The sequence below is a fragment of the Mus caroli genome, chromosome 12 (genome assembly GCF_900094665.2).
Source record: "Mus caroli chromosome 12, CAROLI_EIJ_v1.1, whole genome shotgun sequence".
Lineage (NCBI taxonomy): Eukaryota > Metazoa > Chordata > Mammalia > Rodentia > Muridae > Mus > Mus caroli.
The window spans coordinates 82,808,370-82,833,875 of record NC_034581.1 but is presented as its reverse complement, the minus strand read 5'-3'; the positions used below and the strand labels follow the sequence as shown (position 1 = coordinate 82,833,875).

General features: G+C 46.0%; 1 protein-coding gene across 7 annotated transcripts in view; it reads right to left on the bottom strand.

Moving 5' to 3' along the window:
* Adck1 (aarF domain containing kinase 1) overlaps window positions 1-25,506 on the bottom strand; it is a 102,273-nt gene that overhangs the window by 70,607 nt on the left and 6,160 nt on the right. For 4 of the 7 annotated variants that reach the window (XM_021178948.2, XM_021178949.1, XM_021178947.1 and 1 more), the window contains exons 2-3: window positions 22,859-23,004; window positions 19,678-19,761 (exon numbers count right to left, since the gene is read on the bottom strand). In XM_021178948.2, coding sequence (XP_021034607.1) covers window positions 19,678-19,761; window positions 22,859-22,993 — 219 coding nt within the window. In that variant the 5' untranslated portion in view covers window positions 22,994-23,004. Of the gene's footprint in view, window positions 1-10,564; window positions 10,607-19,677; window positions 19,762-21,968; window positions 22,134-22,858; window positions 23,005-25,506 lie in introns of those variants that run through there. The other 3 variants (XM_029484868.1, XM_029484871.1, XM_029484870.1) reach the window with 3 other exon arrangements.

Genomic DNA, 25,506 nt, shown 5'->3' with positions numbered 1-25,506 from the left:
TTCCTAGTAGTCTGGGACCTGGTCCTGGACACTTAGAGCCAAGGGAATGAGGCCTTGACTCTCTTATGAATGGAGGAACCAGGGAATATGTTTTTCCTCAATTACATTTCCAATGCTATCCCAAAAGTCCCTCATACCTTCCCCCCGACTCCTCTACCCACCCATTCCCACTTTTTGGCCCTGATGTCCCCCTGTACTGGGGCATATAAAGTTTGCATATTCAATGGGCCTCTCTTTCCAGTGATGGCCGACTAGGCCATCTTTTGATACATATGCAGCTAGAGTCAAGAGCTCCAGGGTACTGGTTAGTTCATAATGTTGTTGCACCTATAGGATTGCAGATCTCTTTAGCTCCTTGGATACTTTCTCTAGCTCCTCCATTGGGGGCCCTGTGATCCATTCCATAGCTGACTGTGAGCATCCACTTCTGTGTTTGCTAGGCCCCGGCCTAGTCTCACAAGAGACAGCTATTATCAGGGTCCTTTCAGCAAACTCTTGCTAGTGTATGTAATGGTGTCATCGTTTGGAGGCTGATTATGGGATGGATCCCTGGACCCTAGTCATCCAGCAGTGAAGGTAGAAGGAAGGAAGATGAACCCTACAGTGGTCCCAGATTACAGCAGATTCTCTGTAAAAAGCAACTTTGAGTTGAGAGTTGGAGTTAAGTCCAGAAAGAGTTCATAGGGGAGGAGAGAGATGTAAAGACACATAATACTAAAGGAAAGCTGTGAAGAATTGAGTTGGAATTTTGATGGGGACTGCACTGAATCTGTAGGTTGCTTTCAGCAAGATGGCCATTTTTACTACGTTAATCCTGCCAATCCATGAGCATGGGAGATCTTTCCATCTTCTAAGATCTTCTTCAATTTCTTTCTTTAGAAACTTGAAGTTCTTATCATACAGATCTTTCACTTTCTTAGTTAGAGTCACACCAAGGTATTTTATATTATTTATGACTATTGTGAAGGGTGTTGTTTCCCTAATTTCTTTCTCTGTCTGTTTATCCTTTGTGTAGAGGAAGGCCACTAATTTTTTTGAGTTAATTTTATATCCAGCTACTGCACAGAAGTTGTTTATCAGGCTTAGGAGTTCTCTGGTGGAGTTTTGGGGGTCACTTATATATACTACCATATCATCTGAAAATAGTGATAGTTTGACTTCTTTCTTTTCAATTTGTATCCCTTTGGCCTCCTTTTGTTGTCTAATTGCTCTGGCTAGAACCTCCAGTACTATATTGAATAGGTAGGGAAAAAGTGGGCAGCCTTGTCTAGTCCCTGATTTTAATGGTATTTGCAATCCCCATCAAAATTCAAACTCAATGCTTCACAGAGTTAGAAAGAGCAATTTGCAAATTCATCTGGAATAACAAAAAACCTAGGATAGCAAAAACTATTCTCAATAATAAAAGAACTTCTGATGGAATCACCATCCCTGACCTCAAGCTGTTCTACAGAGCAATTATGATAAAAACTGCATGGTACAGGGACAGGCAGGTAGATCAATAGAATAGAATTGAAGACCCAGAAATGAACCCACACACCTATGGTCACTTGATCTTTGAAAAGGGAGCTAAAATCATCCAGTGGAAAACAGACATCATTTTCAACAAAAGGTGCTGGCTCAACTGGTGGTTAGCATGTACAAGAATGCAAATTGATCCATTCTTATCTCCTTGTACAAAGCCCAAGTCCAAGTGGATCAAGGACTTCCACATAAAATCAGATACACTGAAAATAATAGAAAAGGAAGTGGGGAACAGCCTTGAGCACATGAGCACAGGGGAAATTTTCTGAAACAGAACACCAATAACTTATGCTCTAAGATCAAAAAATTAACAAATGGGACCTCATAAAATTGCAAAGCTTCTGTAAGGCAAAGGACACTGCCAATAGGACAAAACAGCAACCAACAGATTGGAAAAAGATCTTTACCAATCCTACATCCAATAGAGGGCTAATATGTAATGTATACAAAGAACTCAAGAAATTAGACTCCAAAGAACCCTATTGAAAAATGGGGTACAGAGCTAAACAAAGAATTCTCAACTGAGGAATACCAAATGGCTGAGAAGCACCTAAAGAAATGTTCAGCATCCTTAGTCATCAGGGAAATGCAAAATCAAAACAACCCTGAGATTCCACCTCACACCAGTCAGAATGGCTAAGATCAAAAACTCGGGTGATAGCAGATGCTGGCAAGGATGTGGAGAAAGAGGAACACTCCTCCATTGCTGGTGGGATTGCAAGCTGGTACAACCACTCTGGAAATCAGTCTGGCAGTTCCTCAGAAAAATTAGACATAGTACTACCAGAGGATCCAGCAATACCTCTCCTGGGCATATATCCAGAAGTTGCTCCAACATGTAGTAAGCACACATGCTCCACTATGTTTATAGCAGCCTTATTTATAATAGCTAGAAGCTAGAAATAACCCAGATGTCCCTCAACAGAAAGTGTTGTACATTTACACAACTGAGCTATTAAACTCGGCTATTAAAAAAAAAAAATTTATGAAATTCTTAGGAAAATGGATGGAACTAGAAAATATCATCCTGAATGAGGTAACCCAATCACAAAAGAACACACATTGTATGCACTCACTGATAAGTAGATATTAGCCCAGAACCTTGGAATACCCAAGGTACAATTCACAGACCACATGAAAATCAAGAAGAAGGAAAACCAAAGTGTGGATACTTCGATCCTTCTTAGAAGGGGGAACAAAATACCCATGGAAGGAGTTACAAAGACTAAGTGCAGAGCAGAGACTAAAGGAAAGACCATCCAGAGACTAACCCTGGATGGATCTGGAAATCCATCCCATATACAGTCACCAAACCCAGACACTATTGTGGGTTTGCTGTGTTTGCTGACAGGAATCTGTTATAGCTGTCTTCTGAGAGGCTCTACCAGTGCCTGACAAATACAGAGGTGAATGCTCATAGTCATCCATTGGACTGAGCACCTGAGGATGAGAGAAAGGACACAAGGAGCTTAAGGGGTTTGCAGCCCCATAGGAGGAACAACAATATGAACTCACCAGTACCCCCAGAGCTCCCAGGGACTAAACCACCAACCATAGAGCACACATGGTGGGACTCATGGCTCCAGCTGCATATGTAGCAGAGGATGGCCTTTTTATTCATCAATTCGAGGAAAGGTCCTTGGTCCTGTGAAGGCTCTATGCCCCAGTGCAGGGGAATGCCAGGGCCAGGAAGTGGGAGTGGATGGGTTATGAGCAGGGGGAGGGGAGGAGGGGATAGAGGGTTTTCGGAGGGGACACCAGGAAAGGGGATAGCATTTGAAATGTAAATAAAGAAAATATCTAATTTAAGGGGAAAAAAGGAGAGCTGGCAATCTATTCAAGGTCCATCTCCGGATGTTGAGCTTAAGTCTCATCAGCCTACACACATGCAACACATGACAGAGTCCAGACAAACTCCACAAAATTAGAGTTGTGTACGAGGACGCACATGTAGCCTACTCTTACCACCCAGACTGGAAAAGCGTCATAATTCATACTCAGAAAGTTCCAGCCTCAGTAAGCAGAGATACCCTAAATACTGTCTCATTCCAATTAACAAATATTAAAGCAAGACCTGAAAAAAAAAATCCAACTAGTCCCCTGTCTTAGTCAGGGTTTCTATTCCTGAATAAACATCATGACCAAGAAGCAAGTTGGGGAGGAAAGGGTTTATTCGGCTTACACTTCCATGCTGCTGTTCATCACCAAGGAAGTCAGGACTGGAACTCAAGCAGGTCAGAAGGCAGGAGCTGATGCAGAGGCCATGGAGGGATGTTCTTTACTGGCTTGCTTCCCCTGGCTTGCTCAGCCTGCTCTCTTATAGAACCCAAGACTACCAGCCCAGAGATGGCACCACCCACAAGGGGCCTTCCCCCCTTGATCACTAATTGAGAAAATGCCTTACAGTTGGATTTCATGGAGGCATTTCCTCAACTGAAGCTCCTTTCTCTGTGATAACTCCAGCTGTGTCAAGTTGACACAAAACTAGCCAGTACATCCCCCAAAACTTAACAAAGCCTTAGATCAAAATTTAAGAACATTCATTACAAAATATATAATACCCAAAAAGATAAAACACAATATCTAACAACTATTGGAAAATGAACAGATATGCAGATGACAGAGAAAGCATGACAAACTATATGTCCTGAGAGGAGGGGCAAATATCAAACAAAATCAACTAAGATCTGAAACTGATGCTACAGTTAGTAAAGAACAGCATTCAAGCCACGCCTGGTGATGCAGGCCTGCATCCCCAGCCCTCGGAGGCGAAAGGATCCCAAGCTCAAAACCTGTCTAGACTAGAAAGAGAGTCTAAGCCAAGGCAGGGTTATGAGTTGGGTGGCCTGGGTGCATCATGCCATTGTATTTCTAAAGAAACAGAAAATAAAATGATAGCTTTCCTGACCAACGAGTGCATGTTCCCAGCTCCTCTGTAAGTGCCTTGGCAATGGTGTTTTATCACAGCAAAAGAAAAGCAACTAATTACAAAGAGTCTTACCACGGAACTCTGGCTGGCATGGCGAATGCCATGTGGAACAGGCTGACCTCCAGCTCACCGAGATCTGCCTGCCTCCTTCTCTCAAGCACTGGGATTAAGGGTGTGCACCAACACATTTATCTGGCATTTAGCAACACATTTATCTTTCTTGAACTCAGACCCTCAGACTTGCATGGCAATGAGCCGCCATCTCCTGGACCAACACCTATATCTTAATAGGGAATGGAGTTTTGGGCTGAAGGAATTTGTCTCTAGTGGTGGGATCAACACCGCCAACAATAATTTAGGGAGGTGTGAAGCAAAAAATGTTGTCCCAGGATCCCTGGAATCCCAACAAATGAGCTGTCGCGCGCCTAACTACAAGCACTCAGCAGACAGTAAACGAGTTGCAAATTTAAGAGAATAACAATGTTATTACTTGCAACTTGGGGCTCCCCTTGCCAAAGAGCAAGCCTGCCTGCACAGATGCCCACAGGAGTTGGGGACCTGAACTCGTCAATCTGGAAACTATCCATTTGGGAACTTCATGGCCAGAAAAGCTACAGAGAACCCTTCCCTCCATCTGCCCCTTAATCACACACAGTGAGAAAATGCATAATTAATTTGTTCTCACAGTTGCTCGGCGACCGGAAAAGTGGGGGCATTTCTGGAATGGCTGCTACAGACAAGAATAACAAATGCCAAGGCCATGAGCAGAATAACATACCCAGACAGCCTGCAATCCCTCTTGGCTCGCTGTGCTTGTTCAGGATACCCGCCTGAATGTGGGATGACAGTCTTTTTTTCACATCTATACAGTCTTATACTCTCATGGCTGACAGCAGAAATCAAAACAAACCCTCAAAAGATACAGGCAAGAAGGCCTCACTCTTAGAAGGAGAGTGACGCAGAGTAGGTTCGGGGGCATGTGAAGATAGGTAGGGAAGCAAGGGAAAACTGACTACAGGTCGTGGTTAGACAATGTGATTTCAACTTGAGTGGGTCTGAAATCATCTAAAGGGAAGGTCCCCCGAGTGGACAGTACCTTCCAATAGAAGCCCAGACAGAAAGAGAGCTGAGGAAATGGCAGCAATGCTACTTTTGCCTGCTTGCCTTTGCTTCTTATGACTAAGTACATCTACTCTGCCGCTGTTGCTGCTGCCACCACCACGGCTGCTATTCTTCGCTAACACCAGAACCCAGCTTCTTGGGCCTTCCTATGAGAGCTGACGATTGGTGGGTCTCTGGGAATCTTCCAGGCCTTTGGTGCCAGACTAGAACTGCAGAAGTATCCATCCCCCTACAGTCAGAAGCTACAGGGCTCTCAGCCTTTCCAGTGAACAAAGAGACATTGCTGGACTACCCAACCTGTCCAGGTCAGCTAATCTAATTATACCACTTTGTATACATTCATGTTCTGTGTTCTGTTCCTCTCGGCCTGTGGGTTACAACTCCCTTTGGGGGGGGGGTGTCTTATAACAGATATCCTGCATATAAAGTATTTATATTACAATTCATAACAGTTATAAAGTAGCAACGAGATAATTTTATGGTTGGGGTCACCACAACATGAGGAACTGTATTAAAGTGTTGTAGCATTAGGAAGTTCAGAACCTAGAGAATCCTGACAGATGACATTGACACTTGTTAGTCTAATCACATGTACTAAAGACACTGTGATGCCATAGAAAAGTGAACTGGTTTAGGGAAGTAGACGGGAATTACAGCTTAAAGTCCCGCAGTGATACGTAAACAAGAATTAGGACACCATATTTCAGGCAGAGGCACCAGGTACAACATCCATTTTCTTGCTCTCTAGGCTTTGTATTGACATCTGGGATTCTTCACAGTGAGATTTGTTTTCCTAACAGAGCCAACAGCCGTCCCCACCCTGCAGAGGAAAATCAGGCTGCTAATAATCCCACGACCCTGAGATCGGGAGATGAGAGGGACATTGCCCAGGTACACAGTGGTAAATCTGCACAGGTCTTGAAAGGAAGACAAAGGCAGGGGAGCACTAGAGAGACAGCAGCACAAGAACTAGACCAGACGATGCTGGCCTGGAAGACAGGGAGAGAGAGAGGATCGTGAGCCAAGACACCTGGGGCATCTCTAAAAACCAGAAAGCTAGTCAGGTGTTGTCTTAATTCGGGTTTCTATTGCTGGAAAGAGACCATGGCCATGGCAACTCTTATAAAGGACAACATTTTCTGGGCAGTGGTGGTACATGCCTTTAATTCCAGTACTTGGGAGACAGGCAAGTGGATCTCGAGACCAGCCTGGTCTTCAGAGCAAGCTCCAGGACAACCAGGACAACACAGAAAAATCCTGTCTCAAAAAACATTAATTATTTAATTAATTAATTAATTAATTAAGGAAAGCATTTAATTGGGGCTGGCTTACCATTTTAGAGGTTTAGTCCATTATTATCATGGAAGCACACAGGCAGACATGATGCTAGAAAGGAGTTGAGAGTTCTACATCTGGATCAACAGGAAGAAAGAGTGACACTAGGCAGCGTCAGAAACTTCAAAGCCCATCCCTTAGTGACACACCTCCTTCTACAAAGCCACAACTACTCCAAAAGGCCATTCCTCCTAATAGTATCACTCCCTCTGGGCCTATAGGGGTAATTTTCTTTCAAACCATCACAGGTATGGTGGCACACACCTTTAAACACAGCAGAAGCGGGGGCAGGAGGAACTCTATGAATTCAAGGACAGCTTGGTCTATACAATAAGTTCTAGGCCCACCAAGGTTAAATAGTGAGACCTTGTCTCAAAAAAAGGAAAGACAGAGAAAAGGAAGGAAGGAAGGAAGGAAGGAAGGAAGGAAGGAAGGAAGGAAGGAAGGAAGGAAGGAAGGAGAGAAGTGGACAGGAGGGAAGGAATCAGAAAAATCAAAGAGATGAATGCTCCCCCAGAGCCTCCACAGGGAACACCACCTGCTGACACATTTTGTCCACACAGAATCACTCTGAGCTTCTGACCTCCAGTACCCTAAGACTATATTGTTTTAAGCCACCATTCAATAGTAATTTGTTATGGCAAACACAGGAAAATAACATAGTAGCTGTCTTGAAATGCCTTATTTCTGAAATGGTGTTTCTAAGTGAAATCTGATGGTGCGGTGGCGTCTACACTGGGGTATTTAGCTCACACACATTCTTGGAGGCTATTCCCCATGCTCTGGCACACTGTCTCTCCCCAAGCCCAGCCTCCCTCTTCACCTCTGCCCTGCCATCCCTGAAGCTCTACCCATGGCAGCTTACACTCTGCCATTGCCCTGCAGTCCTGCAGGGAGGCTGATAAAGGCCTGGTGAGAACCAGAGTCACACAGGAGCCATATGGCATCTATCCCTGTCCATGGCTACATGTCTATAGCAATGTCAAAAGGATATTGACACATGATAGGGACCTTCCACTGCTTTCAGGTACAGACCCTGACCATGTACCAGCACGGACACTGCAAGCTCTTGAGAGCGGCCATCATCCGTGTGGCAAGGTAACATAGACACAGGAAAGGAAACCAGATCACCCTGTGAACAGAACCCAGGGAAGTACAAAGCCAGCTCTGGCTCCTCTGAGAGTCGCCCAGTCTCCCACCCTCCACCTTTGCTGGATAGCTCTTCAGACACAGCCCAGGTCAGAGAGCCCTCCTTAACCTCACCTTCATTTGTCCCATGACTACATTTTATCTTCTTTGGAACAACTCAGCAAGAGCTCAAAATATCTTGCTCCTTCTCTCAACAAAGAATATACACTGTGCCTACTGTGCTGGGTGTATGATACAGCAGCAAGAGAGACCAAGCCCCTGTCTTCTTGGAGTTGATGCTCTTGTGAGTGCCACAACTCACCTCTTATCCCCTCAATAAATGACCACTGACCAAAAAGAGAAAAATAAGATAAAATAAAATAAAATGTAGCAGGGTAGTGGCGGCAGTGCATACCTTTAATCTCAGCACTCAGGAGGCAGAGGCAGGCAGATCTCTGAGTTCGTGGCCAGCCTGGTCTACAAATCACAGAGAAACCCTGTCTCATTGGGGGAGGAGGGAGTGTACCATCATATACCCGGCATCCCACACAGTGGCTGGCATACCATAGCCGTTCACTAAGCAGTAGCTGCTCAGTTGTTTATATGAACAGTCACACGTGGATACTCTGACCAATGATGAAGCACAGCATGGAGATGCCCCCTTATGATCATTTAGATGGTCAGGATGGAGATCTGTCGGCAAGAAAAGGTCTAGAGAGAAGAAAAGCCTGACAATAGGTTGGGGGAGGGGTGCAACATAGATGGGGGAGGAGCAGTACCGAAGTTCCCAAGCCACTTTGCCTTAAATTAGCCTCAGATGCGTGCCGCTGTTGTCAGTCAACAGTTTATCTGTATATTTAAGCAAAATTATTCTGCTAATTGGACATATGTCTCATGGCTCTACGAGGCAGAATCTATTAAAAAGTCTTGCTGTAACAGGCAAAAGCTTGGAGAGGAGTTTTTATTTGGGGACAGGAAAAGCACTGAGTGGATTTTAATTTGGTAGAAAATAGCAGCTTGGGGCCACAACAGCGAGAAGCAGGAGCGAAGAGCAGCCTGTGACTGCTACTCTTAACAAGCAGTCAGACCACTGCAGCAGCAGCATCTCCTTCCTCCACACCTCATTAGTAGGATCAGGCTACTCTCACATTCCTATTTGAGAGGTGTGGCCACTGAGGCAGGAGTATCACATTCATCCTACCTTCCCAGGTGTGAAGCTGTCCTCCCACCCACCCCCCTGAGTGACCTCCTGAACACATTAACATTAAGGTATGAGAATTCTGACATCCAGGATGAACACCCCAAAAGGCTACAGAAGAAATGGCTACAAGTTGAAGGCATGGAAGGAAGCCGGGTGAGAATGTCAGGACATAACAGTCCTCACTCTCTGACGAAACAAGGAACCCATGCTTGTGAGACCGTTGGCTTGAGGAGTCCTGGATGCTCACAACCAGTAAGGTTTAGGAAGGGTGCTACCATGAGCTCCTGGGGTGTGCTTAACAATAGCCTATCTGCTGCCCCACCCCCTTCCCCTCCAAAAAATAGATACAGCTACATCCTAGCCCCTGGGACCTATAATTGTAACCTTATTTGGAAAGAGGACTTTTGTCAGCATTACTGATAATTTTCAGATGTGATCAGCCTAGACTATCTGGGATAAGAGGGAGATATGCCTGAGCACAATGGCAACTGTCCTTACAAGAAAGACAAGGGAAGATGGAGGCAGAAATTGCAGAGATACAGTCATAGGGCTGCTTGGGTCTTCCAGAGGAAACCAAAGATTCTTCCCTAGGGCCCCCAGAACCAGCCCAGCCCTGTTATCCTTTGACTGTGGACTTCTGGCCTCCAGAACTACAGGAGAATAAACTTCTGTGCATTAAGCCACTCATTTTAAGTCGTTTGTATGACGTTCATAGGGAGGTGGAGAGTCACTTAACCAACCTATGCCAGAGTTCCCTCCTCTGAAATGGGGCTGTCTGGGGAAGAAGGAATCGGCTGGATGAGGAACAAAGCCAAGCTCAGTGGGAGGGGGAAGATGAAGTACAAAGTATAATGCCACATGTATGAGGACGGCATTGAGAAACCCCGTACTTCATGTTCTAACCTAGGAAATTTACTTGTTTTTTTTAAGTTCCTTCACAACAAGAACAGTGGTATCTACCTTGCTAGACTGTCAGGGAGTTAAGACAGATAACAGAGTCCTTAGCATCATACTAGTCGCGTAATTAGTGTTCAGTACATGTGAACACCTACCTGCTCTTCACATCAGAGAAACTGTCTCACTAGGCTGGGATGCATCCAAGATGGGCAAACCCAGTAGATGCTGGGTCTCCGCAGTCCCTTCCCTGCTGAGGGCTTTGAATTAGGTGCAGACTCTGTGAGGAATGGAACGGTCACCATCCCTATCACCCATGAAGACGGAAGACAGAGAAATTAAAAGCAACCTCACAGGTGCGGCAGTGAGAAGGCACTACAGATATACACATGCAGGTACTCAGCTCACACAGTCAGAGGCAGAACACTTACCACCAGAAGAATAGGGGCCTGTTCCTCGTCACTACAGCCGAGCCCTTGGAAAGTGTCGTTGCTTTGGAGCAGTGGAAGTAAACCCCATCCCACCAGGCTTCTGTGAGTCCCAGGAAATGCAAAAAGAAAAGTTAAAAAGGTGATCCAAGAGCAGAGTAGAGAGAGAGTGGCCAGACTCAGCAGGGAAGAGAAGGCAGCAATGGCAGTTAGGTGCCAGCCAGGGTCTGACCAAGCATCCCTTACAGATGGTGTTAGGCTTGCTTCTCAAAAGAGGTCCTAATGCCAGTGACAATGTGGAAAAGGCGGGTGCAAAAGGCAGCTGTAGGTAGTACACAGAGTGCTATCAGCACTGCAGCACAGAAGATGAAATGCCAACAAGATAGCTCAGTGAGTAAAGACTCTTACTGCCAAGACTGAGCACAAGTTCAGTCCCAGAACGCATACGCTGAAACGAGAGGACTGAACTCCTGCAACACACACACACACACACACACACACACATGGGGACTGAGCACCACAGACATACATACACACACTCAAAAAGTGGCTCACTGGTTAAGGACACTTGTTGCTTTTGAAGAAGACCTGAGTTCAATTCTCAGCACCCACATGGTGGTTCACAGCCACCCATAACTCCAGTCGTAGGGGAATCCTATGCTTTCTTCTAACCTCAATGGCCACCAATCACACACATGGCACACATACATACATACATACATACATGTGGGCAAAACATGCACACATAAAATAAAACTAAGTCTAATTTTTTAATTTAAAAAGGAGAAAATGAGTTAATGGTATAATTCCACCAATACCAGTTCTTAAATGTTCATGTTTTAAGATACAAAGGCTATATGCAGATATGACAAAATAGAACACTACCAAGGCATGGTCCCTAGGCCACTATCAAGCCTAGACCAAGTAAGGAGATACTGGCATGTCCTTGGGCCTACAGAAAAGCCACCACAGGTGAGCCCAGTCTTCGGGGGAAACTGAAGTCCCACCGTGCTTCCCCCTCAGGGGAGGCAGTGTGGCCCCTACGTCTCCCAGACGACACCAAAGCCCACACCTGTGGACCAAGCTCAGCATCAGAAAGGCTTCAGGACCAGGGCCCCTCCAGAGAACTGCGTGGATTTGTGGTGCTCAGAAAGACTTGGGGACACAGGCTAAAAAGAAAGTACCAACTCAGTCACAGACTGCCTCCCTCACCCCAGAGAACCAATCCTCGGGTGACACCACCCCAGGACACTGTGTGCATCTCAGGCTCTGCAGAATTCATCAGACTCTAAGGAAGCCAGTCACAGAGATAGCAAGGATTCAGTTTCCCTTGTCTATGCAGAATGTTTGCAGACAAAGGCTCAGGACAACAATGGAGAGCAGAGAAAGGGGGCCCTAGGGGCACAGCGTGTGAAAATCCACTGAAAAGGGTCCACACCAGGTGGACAGGCACTGCATGTGCAGGGGGACGATGGGACAATTACACAGTCCCCATGTGCCACATGAGGCTCCAGCATGCATACGCAGGGCTCCTGTACCCCCTAGCTGGGAACCAGTTGCTGACAGGGGTTACCTTAGATCCACCCCCTCTCCTACATGCTGCTGGTGAACCCCTCCCCTAGGTTTCATAGGAGTGGGGAGTCTCAAGAGGGCACGATGTTACCTCTCTTCCCTCTCTTCTGCTTTGGACAGAGGAATCACTGACTCGATTGGTGGGCAGCAGTGTGTCCAGCTCATTCATGCTTCCTCCCTCCTTTGCCTTCTGGATCTGCTTAACCGCCCTCATATCTGCCTTGTCTCTCCAGTTCTATCCAGTTCGGAGGTGATGTTCAGCAAGCTGACTCAAACCTCAGGCCACAGCCCAGCATCTACCAGAAATACAGCTGACACTGTTCTTCTTCTTATGGCATCCTGTGTCTCCCTGGCTCTGCTTCTCAGGCAAGGAGAGAACAGATTACCCATCACCTCAAGTCTTAATACCACAATGATTAAGAGAATGCATCCTGGGCTGGAGGAATGGCTCAGTGGTTAAGAGCACTGACTGCTTGTCCAGCGGTCCTGAATTCAATTCCCAGCAACTACATGGCGGCTCACAACCATCTAGAATGGAATCTGATGCTCTATTCTGAAGATGGCTATAGTGTATTCATAATAAATAAATAAATATTTAAAAGAGAGAGAGAGTGCATCCTGCTGAACTGAAGCACCTCATGCAGGCCCAGTGGTCTGCTCGGTGATATAAGGTAAGGTCAGCTGGAAGGCTGAATAGGCATAGTGCACTCAGTCGGGATCAAGGCGCCTTCCTGTATTATGACAACCCCACCACCATCTCTGTCTGTCTCTCATACTTCAGGGGAGGGAGTCTGTCTGTCTCTGTCTCTGACTTTATGTGGGGTGTGTGTGTGTGTGTGTGTGTGTGTGTGTGTATCTGTCTCAGTCTCTTGTTTCTCTTGGTCCCTCTCTCTCTGTCTCCCTGTATCTCCCCTCCTGCCCCCCACCCCAATCCCACAGACAGAATAAAAGCTAAAGAAATATTCAGAGGGCTGGAGAGATGGCTCAGTGGATAAGAGCACTGACTCTTCTCCTGAAGGTCCTGAGTTCAAATCCCAGCAACAACATGGTGGCTTACAATCATCCGTAATGAGATCTGATGCCCTTTTCTGGGGTATCTGAAAACAGCTACAGTGTACTTACATTTAGTAGATAGATAAATAAATAAACAAATAAGAAATATTCAGTACCTGGTGACTTTAAACATTCTAATTCACTGAAAATTTATCAAAACTCTGCTTGAGAATGTCCCGTGGCTTTCTACTCCATGATATGAAACCTGCCCTCAAGTCCCTCTGTGGCTTGGCAGGATGTCCACGTTTGTTCCCACAGGTTGCTGTTTCAACAGTCTATTCCCAGCTTGTGTTGCTATTTTATGGGTGGTAGAGCCTTTGGGCGGGGCTTGGCCGGCCTCTGAAGGTTACGCCTGCTTCCATTTCTGGCTCCAGTGCACCACTTCCGTCTGACTTCATGTGAACAGTGCGTCATGCTCACACGGCCTTGCATGCCCACCATGATGGACTGAAATGTCTCTGAAACTCTGAGCCCAAATAAATCTCCCCTCCTGTAAGATGTTTCTGTCAGATATCTGCTCAGAGCAACACAAATGCAACTGAAACACACTGAAGTAATCTCTGTATCTATCACATGGACAGTCGGTCCCCCACATCATACCCATGAGCCCCAGCCAAAAGCACTTTGTCCCTGACAGTATATGTTTCAACTCCACCTGTCCAGAGTCAGCTTCAATACTGCCTGAATATACAACCTCACCCATGTGAGGCCACTCTGCTCCGGTAGGCCTCAGGGATCTTGTCTGCCTTAGGACATCTGTCTATGGCCACACCACCCGGCATGCACCTGACCTCGTCTGTCTTAGGCTGTCTAGAGTTAAACCAAATAGCAAATGTACTAAGAAAGTAAATGGCTGGTTCTTACTGTCACAGACAGAAGTGTCATATAAGGAAAAGGAAAGAGCCAAACTGGAATCTGGGGCTGGAAGAAAAAGAAGAAGGGCCTTTCCCTCTCTGGATCCACGGGGATTCTATATGAATGAAGATGGGGTGAAGAGAGCAAGAAGCAGGAAGAGCAGGCTGGGGAGATGGCTCTGACAGTGAAGTGGCACAGTGCAGGCCATGAGACACTGACCTTGGATCTCCAGAACTTACCTAAAAGTCTATGTATGACAACACACACAAGAGCTGGGCAAACCCCTGAAGCTCACTGGCCACTGAGCCTGGCTGAGTCAAAGAGTCACATGCACAGTAATAGACCCTATCTCAAAAATAGATCAAGGAAAAATATCCACGGTCAATCTCTGGTCTCCAAACACACAAGCATATTCATGCACAAGTACACACACACACACACACACACACACACACATACACAAACACAAACAAGTACAGACATCATATACACATACACAAAACATAAAATAATTAAGGAGCCATCAAGGTTACCCTGTGTCTCAAGATCTCATCTACAAAGAAAGTAGTTCAGTACCAAGTTTCTCCTCTCTGTTCATTCAACAGCTGAGGCCAAGACCATTACTGCATTCTTACAGAAGGGAAGCAGAGGTCGTTGGCAAGGACTAAGACCAGGTGAAAAGGCTTCTGATCCATGATGCCTCCATTTCAACCCTGGACCACACAAACCTCTCTGCATCATTTCACTTGAATTACTGACCATCCTGTAACCTATCAAAATGCCAATCATACTTCAAACTCAGACAACCTTCTCCAAGAGTTCCCTGTATTACTAAGACTCGGTTTTAACTAACATTAAATGCAGATCACCTTAAGCAACAAAAAAAAAAGAACTCACTGAGGGCATAACCGGGAAGTCCAGTGAGAGAATGGCTTGAAATCCAACTCAATACAGGAACTCAAAGAACTCAAGTCTTTAATACCAACTTCACCCACAGATGGGCTTTCTCATCACAGTGGCAAGATGACTCCCGGCAAAAAAAGCCAACAGCTTATACTCTCAGTTAACTAGACAGAAAGCGAAACTTGAAATTTGAAAAAGAAATGGGCCAGAACTGGCTCTAGGGACCACCCCAAATCAATTTCTAAGACAAAGTCATAAAACCTGTGAGTGTACATGTGGGGGTTTGAGTGTGGATGGGTGCATTTGTGTGATGAGAGAGATACACACAGACACATAGACAGACACAGACACGGACACATAGATCGCCAAAGAAAAGTCCAGTTGCTCCCTATGAAGAGGGAGCCCACTACAGCCCAATCCTTCATGCAGAACCAGCTCCATCCTCTCCTGTCGTCACCTCCAGCCTTTTGCCTGGATGTCTATGCTCAGAGCGATGTCCTTCTGGAGGGTGAGCATGTCCAGTCACACAAACCTCAGTTGCAAGCATCTCGGCATCAGAAATCCAGTTCTCCAGAGTCCAACCTTAAACCCTCAGTTGCCTACCATGGCACGACAGGCTTTCTCTTCTCCTTCTCCAGGATGCAGCAAGTCACAAAGCCAGACTGCCAGTGCTAACCCTAAAAATGCTTCAAGCCACTGACTGCCGCAGCCTTGGCTCTAACATACTCTAGAACCTGGAGATGCAGGCTTAAGAAGTGACATGAGGATGCTTAGCCTCCTTTATTAGTCATGATGAGAACTCTCCTGCAGGAGTTAGTCATGCTCTTCTGTGCCTGCTGGATCCCCCTTCCCAGGGACAACTCCTAGGAACCAACTACACCCTGTTATCTGGTACACAGAGCCACCACATGTCGCCTCTCATCAAAGGTCTGGCTGCACCCTCCTTACCAGCTCCCCAGAGCTATTGAGGGTTGCCCTGGTGCTGTTTGTATCCTGATGTTAATTCTGCTTCCATAAGAGGGGCTGCCCCAACAAGGAGTGAATCAAATACTCAAGTTATTTCATGTGAACCTTCTCCCCATTTTAACTGGTCAAATAAAGGCTAGAGCTTGTGATTGGGCAGTGGAATGGGAAAGGTGGGCCTGGAGGTCTCAGAGTGGATGAAGAGAGGAAAGAAGAGGAAGAAGACAGAGGAAGAGGAGGTAGAAGGAAGATAGAGCAGAACTACATGGCCTGGAGAAGCCACAAGTAGCAAGGGATCTCACAGCTGGTGAATAGAGTAATGTAGTGATAAATCTGCCCAATCTAGGCGTGCAGCTTACAAATCTTGTAACTGAGTTGTGTGGTTTTTGCATGGGCTTACTGGGGTTGGAAGTTTACATATTGGTGCCCATCAAATCAATTAGAACCCAACTAACCTAAGATAAGTGTCCACTGCCCCTCCCTGCACTCACAATAAACAGCTAGGGCGGCAATCAAAGGCTGCAGCAATGTGTGGATTGAAAGCTAACTGGGTTTGAGGGGTCTACAGAGAGCTGCAGAGAGAATCCCTCCCCAAGTCCCAGACAGAGAGCTACAGGCAAGGGCAGCAACCCAGGCCACAGCTGGACTTGGGCAGTGCCCTGTAGGATTCCCAGGGAGGGACAGGGGACCCTGGAGCACAAATGCCTGTGAAGTAGTCTTCAAGAAGATACAGTGACCTGATTGGGGCATCTAAGGATGCCGAGGGAGCCTTTCCATGCTTGCTTCCCTACACTGGACAGCCAGGCCCACTCTCCCCGACTGCTTGCACTGCAGGCTACCTGAAATCAATGTGCACTCTGCCAGCTGCAACCCAAACAAAAGACAGAGAGCTTGCTCAGAAGCACAGAAGCATCTGGTCTTTCTACAACCAACTCCTCCCGGAGAAGAAAAGAATCAGAGAGGCCTGCAGTGTGCTGAATTGAACGCCAGAGGGAGGCAGAGTTACAAAGGACTCTGGATCTGGTAATACAATTATAAATTGATAATAAACGGGATGTTATTTTGAATGGTTCAACAGGGATGAATTTAAAGGAAATAGACACCTTGAAATTTACGGTTACTGCAATATTTATTCTCCTGATTTACTATGTCTTCTCAAAAGACAGGGAGGGCCCTAGATAAAAAAAAAAGTTAAAAAAAAAAAAATATGTGCCTTAGAAAAGGGATTAGGGCAAACACTAGAGAAGTTCATAGATGAAACTGAGCAACAGACAGACAAACTTCAGACTTGGCAACACGGCCTAGAGGAAACACAGAACTAAAGGTTCAGGATTTTATAGGTCAAGCGAAGCAATAGAAAGAGGAGAATAAAGGTTGAGGACCAGAGCGGAAGTGACACTAGAAAAAAAGGATTCAACAATTCACAGATCAGACTGAACAGCAAGGAGATAAGAGATAAAATTTGGAAGCAGAGTCTAGAGGATAACTTACTAAAGCTACTAAATCAAAATCAGGTAGATGCTCTAATGTCAGAATTACAACAGAAAGAAAGGTTTAAATGTAGAGGCAGAACCTTGAACAGAGAACACAGGAGCTCGAGGAACAGGAGGAGCAACAACATGAGAGAGATGGACCACAGGCACAGACCTTAAAGGGAGGAACCTAAAACTTCAATTAAGGAAAATACTCAGGGAGAGACAGAAGATAAAATTAGAGAAAGCCAACCAAAAGTTATTAGAAAACAAACTTTAGTTTATCTGCTCAGTATACAACGAGGACCTCCAGACGATGACCATTCGGGGTTACCAGGAACTTGAATGGCAACCTCTGGATGTGTTAGAACTGAGAAAATGTTATCGAAGTGTCACTAATTTGGGGATGCATTTGCCATTTGCAAAACAAATCCTAACTTCTTGGGCTATTAAAATTAGAATAGTCCCCCAAGACGAGAATGACAGACATGAAACCTTCTCCATCCTAGAGGGGTTTATAGCTGAAGATTAAATAGACAAAACAAGAGCCCCAGTCTGCAGAGTAAGAGAACCAACAGTCTAAAAGAAACATGTGTAACTAAGGATCATCCATGGCAGGAATAAAGACAGAGTGATTAAATCCTAGGCAGCTAGCTCCGGAAAGATACACAGGAAATGATGATGACCTCCAGGCAGGAAAACTGAGTACCTGAGGAAGAAGGATCATTTTGTCCGTTTCAAAGTCTATTTTGATTTGTGAGCCGCTTGAACACATCCCCCATTAAATAGCACTTTGGGGTACAGTCAGCCAAATCCTGAATGTAGAAATTCTACAGAATAAATGATCTGGTTCTCCAACAGGTGAATCACTAAATAAAAAGTAAAATAAAGGAAGAGAGAAGAAATGTTATAGATTCTAAAAGACTCAGGAAATGTCAACAAAACAGCACATACACCAGGTTTGCGTCCAGGATGGAACACACTCACGATAATGAACATCTCAGGGATGGGGAGATGGTTCGGTGGGTACAAGAGCCAGCATGAGGATCGGGGTACAAATCCCCAGATTCCAGGTCACACGCCTATAACTCCAGCATTCTGAGCATGGTGGACACAGGAGGATGACCGGGCTGGCTAACCACCTTCCTTGCTCCAGGTTCAGTGAGAGACCCGGCTTAAGGAAACCAAGCAAAGAGTAGTAGAGAGAACACCCAACATGTACACACACACACACAGAGCTCACACATACTCATAAATAAGTCCTTTAAAAACGCATTGCTGGGAGAAGGGCAATCTGGACATGAACTAGAAGTTACTGTAGAATTGCTCATCTTCATACACGTGGTTTATCAAAGTTCTTTCTCTATGAGGAGACTCATACTGAAGAATTTATACTTGAAACAGTGAGGCACCTGAGGTTTCACTTAAGCACTTGAGCGCTAAGTAAACAAAAGAGGGAATAATTGACAAAGGCGACATCAAATCCTTCTGCAGGCTGGACAGTCCCATGGGGTGGGGTTGGCGGGTCACTACACACTGCTCAGCTGCAGGCTGGACAGTCCCATGGGGTGGGGTTGGCGGGTCACTACACACTACTCAGCTTTTGTTACTTTTGTGGATAATTAAAATGTACATCGTGGAAGGTTTAAATTAAAATGTTTTAATTAACTAATTAATCCACCCAGAGAGGATGCCCTGAAGGAATGCAGCACAGAGGAGAGCCCAAGCTGAGCCCAGAAACGTAACTAAGCATGCTCTAAGGACAGCAAAGACACGCCAGCCTATTGTCAACCTCCCTCTGACCTCTCGTGCTTCATCTTCCACCTCCCTGGCATCTCCAATACATCTGCATCAGTGACCACACTCTGACTGAAGGAGGGGTGTGAGGCCCCACAGCTCCACTCCTACAAAAGGCCCCAAGTGGCCTTCGGAGGACAGAAAAACAATTAACCTCTAACAACGCCTAACAACGTAGCTTAGAAGTTATTAGCCCTCTAGAGGCAGCCTACATCCCAGCTGTCATCAGAAATACTCAGTGGTCTCCCCAACAGCACTTCATAGGTAGTGACCTTAGCACGGGAGACTTGGTTTGATATAAAGTGGCAGCCCTATTCACAGGTGCTAAGGCGTCTGCACCAAAAGGAGGAGGTGGTCTTCCGATCCCTTTATCCCAAACCCCATGGCCAGCAGCTCTGACTGTCCTAAGCCCAGCTTTCTCCAGGAAGTAAACTGGCTGTGCCCACTCTTCAGACGTCTCCCACCCTGACCCAGCCCTGAGGGTCCCCCTGGGTCCCTTACCTGGGATCGACGCTGCAAATACTCCTCAGAGCCATATGGGACACTCCTCAGGGAGGTGAGGTAGTCATAGCTGATGACAGCTGTCTGTGAACCAAGGGAGGAGAAAGCTTAACACGGAGGACATCAAAACTACACCTCTCCCAAAGCCCTGAAGCAGGAGGCTCACACAGGAGATGCTGGGACCACCTCTCTGAGTGCTCGGCCACCAGATCTTACTGGCCTGGATGATCCTTCATAGCCTCCGGGGGTGGGTACAATAACACTCCTGCAGAGAGGCCAGTCTCAAGTTGTCCTTATGTACCAACAACTGTCCATAACTGATGATAAGCCACTACCTCCAAATTTATCTTATCCATTTGCATCCGTTTTTGTGAACTGTCTGAATTCAAGGGCTGGTCTTACTGCTTATTACTGATCTCCAGCCTATTTTACACTCTACAGGTAGACATTCAAGAAACGAATGCTGTTAAACTTGAATTTCCACTCTAGATCTTCTGGCCGAAGCCTTCCAGTGAGGGAGGCCTCTATCCAGAGTCAATCAGACGATCGCAGGTTTCCAACAAATTTCAAGCTTTTCAGAGCTGAGAAACTAAGAACCTCAGACACTAAGTTCTGAGATTTAGATTCAAAAGTCTGCACACTCACAAAGCCTAATTGCAGTCCACCATCCATGATGTGCTGACTACAGCCTATCAGCAAGGTTTGCCCACTGAGTGTCGAACCAGGATAACCAGGACCAGAGGCCATCAGAGAATGGACAATTCACTGTTGGTCTGCCTGGGTGAAAACTCAATACTTCCACTTCTTATCTACTGTCTTTTTCTTTGGATGGTAGCCAGAGCCTAAGTATGTCCCCCACCCCTGCACCCTCCCTCTCCCTCTCCCTCTCCCTCTCCCTCTCCCTCTCCCTCTCTCTCACACACACACACACACACTCACACTTTGGTTTTCATTGTTTCTGTGTGTAGCCCAGGCTGTCCTGTCCTGGAACTCTTTGTAGACCAGGCTGGCCTAGAACTCACATAGATCTGCCTCCTTCTGCCACCCGAGTACTGGGATCAAGGCGAGCACAATGACTGCCTAACCTGGCTTGTTCACTCTCTTTTAAATGTGCCATTCACACCATGGTTGCTGGTCTGCCCTGTGGCTGCCTCTGCACCAGCTTAACTCAAACAGCATGGGTTTGTCTTTCTCTTCTCTGTCTCCCTCTTCTGGGCAGCTACTGGGAATGACAACTTGTCTGACCTCAAGTTTTCCCTTTAAACTCTAATAAAACTGTCCTCAGACAGGAAAAGAAAAGAATTGCACAGTTTAGTGACTGATTTATAAAAGTGCCCAGGGACACTTTCCTGCCTCCTTCTGGCTATTTAACCTTAAGGTTCCACTCAAATCCTGTCTCCTTAGGATACTCCTCCTGACTCCCAGGCCCCAGTGTTCACTCCTGTATCTGACCGGGGCAGCAGTCCTGACATGTGCCTGGCTTTAGACTGTTTTTGAAATCATGTGTGGACTCCATGACCTGAGGCTCCTTCAAAGCTGGGTCTAGATGAAACAGTCTGTCTTTACCCCTCAACACATAAAAGAAAACAATAGGCTCCAAAAGGCACTTGCTAAACAGAAGTGGTTTCATATCCCACTGTCTGGTTTTACAAAGCCCCTTTCCCTATCTGACTCTTTAACTCAGTTTACCCTTGAGGACAGGCACCATGTCAGTGGCCTCCCTCTGAGAACACTTGATGACACTAAATCCTGAGGAAATAAACCAAACCAGCTATATCACCATGGGGCTTGGGGGAGGGGGACAACAGCAACTGTTATCTAAGCTAACCAGCAGCAATAAAGGAGAGAAAGCATGACACATACAGCTGACAACAAAGATCATAGAGCCACATCTGGGAGAGGAGCTACCAGCAGAGTTAAGAATCCATGATGAGCTAGGCCGTGGTGGCCCACATCTTTAGTCCCACCATGAGAGGCAGAGGCAGAGGCAGGTAGATCTCTGAGACTTAGGGGTCAGCCTACTCTCTAGAGTGACTTCTAGGACAGCCAGGGCTGCACAGAAAAACCCTGTCTCAAAAAAACAAGTAGAGGAGGAGGAAGAGGAGAAAGAGGAGGAGGAAGAGGAAGAAGAAAAGAAAGAGGAGGAAGAGAAGGAGGAAGAGGAGGAGGAAGAAGAGGAGGAGGAGGAAGAAGAGGAGGGGAGGAAGAAGAGGAGGAGGAGAAAGAGGAGGAGGAAGCTAAAGTGATCTGTGCTAGAGAGAGAGAGGTGGTCAGTGGTTGAGTGTTCTTACTGCACTTGCAGAGAACCTAGTTCCATTCCCAGCATCTGCTGGCTCATGACCATCTGTAACTCCAGTTCCAGTGTATCTGACATCCTTTTCTGACCTCCAAAGGCAGCAGGCATACACATGGTGCCCATGCATACAGACAGACAGACAGACATGCAGACAGAACATTCACAGACATAAAATAAAATATATAAGTCTAAACTTTTTTCTAAAAAGACATGATAACACCAGATGATATTGCTATTGAGCTACCAGAGAAAACATTTAAAATCAAATATTCAAATCAGATTCTCCACTTGGAGATGGATAATGTTCTCCCAGCCCCAGACAATGCACATATAAATGCCAAATCCAGAACTCCTCAGATTAGTTCTTCAGATCGAGAGCAAGTTTGCTGACAGAAGTTTTTTTCTAAAAAGGATTCCTTCTGAGTCATGATTTCAGAGTGTTCAGTCAGAGTTCGCTTGGCCCCACATTCTTGCAAGAACACTAGGGTGGTGGGAACCTGTGGTAAGGAGGCCTCCCAAGGACTTCACATCATAGCAAACAGGAAGCTGAGAGACAGCAGGCAGAACTGAACTGCTAAAGTCCTCTTTCCACAGAGTCTTCTGTCCTTGTTTTCCAAGGAGCTTGCCCCTCTGAGTCATCGATACAGTAAGACATGGAGCCTCAATGTAACAGCTTCAGAGCAGAGATCTCGTACAATCCTGTGTTCAACTGCAGAGTAGCTGAGGTTGCATGCACAGGAGTGAAGGTCTGCGAGGATGCACACTATAGACAGAGCTAACATGCCGGCATTTCAATATGTGTGAGCACGCCCACTTGCCACACCTACGGAACACCTACAGGTAATGCTGTAAATCCTCTGCTAACCCCAAAGGAAAAAAACCAACCGTAGCAACAGCTCTGCCCACCCTGACAGCGCCAAAGTCATTAGGGTCCAAATAGTTGTTACTGTAGAGGTAGACACCGGAGGCAGCAAGAGCCACGCTGGTCCACGAAGCAAGCTTGAGAGCCTTTCTGGCCATGTCTCCAGACCCTGTGCAGGAAAGGAAGGTCAACAAAGATTAGCAATGAAGAATCTCAGAGTGGGTCAATCCAGAATCCAAATCCCAGCTCTGCCACTCAGACTATATGACCTCATGTCCTTTTCTTAATCTCATGGGACCTTGGGTTCTTCATTTATAAAACAAGATAATGCCACCTCAACATTAAGATGAAGTAAAATAATTACATAAAGGGCTTAGCATGGCACCTAATACAAACCAACTCCCAACATCCTTCCTCCAACAGCACCAGGTGCTTGCTGTTCTAGATACGGTGAAGGTGAAGAGCCTACAGGTCTTGCCTATGTGGAATTCTAGGGTGGGGTAGCAGAGAAGCAAAAAGATACAAACTACTCTCAGATCTGGCAGGAAGTGGTAGGAAGCAGAGAATCTAGGGGGAAAGGATCCAGATGGTGCTTTTAGATAGGAAAGGGTGCTCACTGTTGGCACGTGTAACTAGTATTACACCAGCACACAGCCACAGGCACCATTAGCTTGACCCACAGGTCGGAAGTAGCCAAGCCCCTGCCAAAATAGAAGATGAGCAAAAGCAACCAGGAGTTCTTCCTTATCCAGCGGACAGTCAAAATGTTTACTACAGTCAGACAGCTTAGACTGCACTCCCTGAGGAGGATTGATGCTGGATTTGTCCACATACAGTCCTGGGAGTCCTACTGGGTACCAAACTCATATCACTGGGCAGAAAGAGTGTGCTCTCCTTACTCATACCTCCTCAATCCTCCAGGTGACTACACAGAGAGATGCCCTGTGGGGACAGTGAATCCAATAGGCTACCTCCTCAACAATCCCTGAGTACTAGGTATCCACTTGAGGCTTTCACCCAGCTGCAAGTGCCAAGGGGCAGGCCCCAGACAGAAAGGAGCATCACCAAGTCTCCTGTCAGTGCAAAGCCTCCAGAGACACAGCAGCAAGATGCAGGTTGTCACCTTGGAGGTTTCTGCTCTGACCCCGCTCTGTCATTTGGTTTCCTCTCTGTGGAGAAGCTGCTGATGTGAACAGCCCTGCCTTGGTTTGCTCTAGAGTCTATTTAGACGCGTGCTTCCTAATACAGATGCCGGCTTTTCTTCAAACACACACAAAGCACGTCTTCTCCATCCTTTCACGTTTCACTTAGACCTTATACCATTTCTTTAAATAGCAGAGAGTTAGCTTTCTAGGTTTGTGTTCAATGTAGCTCATGTATCTGTACGGAAATTTACCACCTTCTTTCAACCATTCCTATTTTTCCTACCTGTTTTTATTTTTTTTTAAGATTTATTTATTTATTATATGTGAGTACACTGTCTCTGTCTTCAAACACACCCGAAGAGGGCATCAGATCCCATGACAGATGGTTGTGAGCCACCATGTGCTTGCTGAGAATTGAACTCAGGACCTCTGAAAGAGCAGCCAGTGCTCTTAACCACTGAGCCATCTCTCCAGCCCCCTTTCCTACCTGTTCTACTTCATTCCTTTCTTTTTGTCAAGATTTATTTTTATTTTATTTAGGTATATTTGTATGAGCTGGATGTGTTCAGGGGCCCATGGAAGATAGAAGATGTCATAGGCCCTGGAGCCAGAGTAGCAGGCAGTTATGAGCTGCAAGCCATGGGTGCTAGGAACCACATCCGGTCCTCTGAAAGCGCAGCAAGCACTCTCACATGCCAAGCCATCTCTCCAGCCCACACTCTCTCCTTCCTCGACTTTTCATGGACTCAACGATACTTTCCATTCAGTTCCGTTATTTTTCCTTTCGCTGTTGCCTTAGTTACTGTTCTAACACTGAAACACCATGACCAAGGCAACTTACAGATGAAGCATTTAATTAGGGGCTTGCCTACAGCTTCAGAGGGAAAGTCTTGGATCATCATTGTAGGGAGCAAAGCACTAGGTAAGCAGGACTGGCACTAAAACAGTAGCTGAGACTTACATCCTGATCTAAAAACCAGAGGCAGAGAGTGAGAGACTGGGCATGAAGTGGACTTTTGAAAGTAACCTCAAAGCTCACCTTTAATGACAGACTTCCTCCAACAAGGCCACACCTCCTAATCCTGCCTAAACAATCTACCAACTGAAAACCAAACATTCAAATTGATGAGCAGCCTACATGGGGGTAGGGAGGCCCTCTCATTCGAATCACCAGAGTAGCAGCACAGCATACGTAAGGTCAGAAGAACACCTGAACAGAAATCGGCCTTTGTGTCATTTCAAAAAGCAGGTTGCTAGACCCCATGCTATGGCCCGCTGAACCACCAAATCAGCTGTAAGATTCCATCTGTGAATAAAATACTGGGTGATTTTACTCAAAAGCTCAAGTTATCAAACATCCTTCTTTACCTACATCCCAAGTGTACACAGACATAAGAATACTACAGGCATTCACTCCACCTGATGACCACTCCTATGATTTTAATAAGAAATGTTGTTCCCAAGCTATTAAAAAGAATGAATTTATGAAATTCCTAGNCAAATGGATGGACCTGGAGGGCATCATC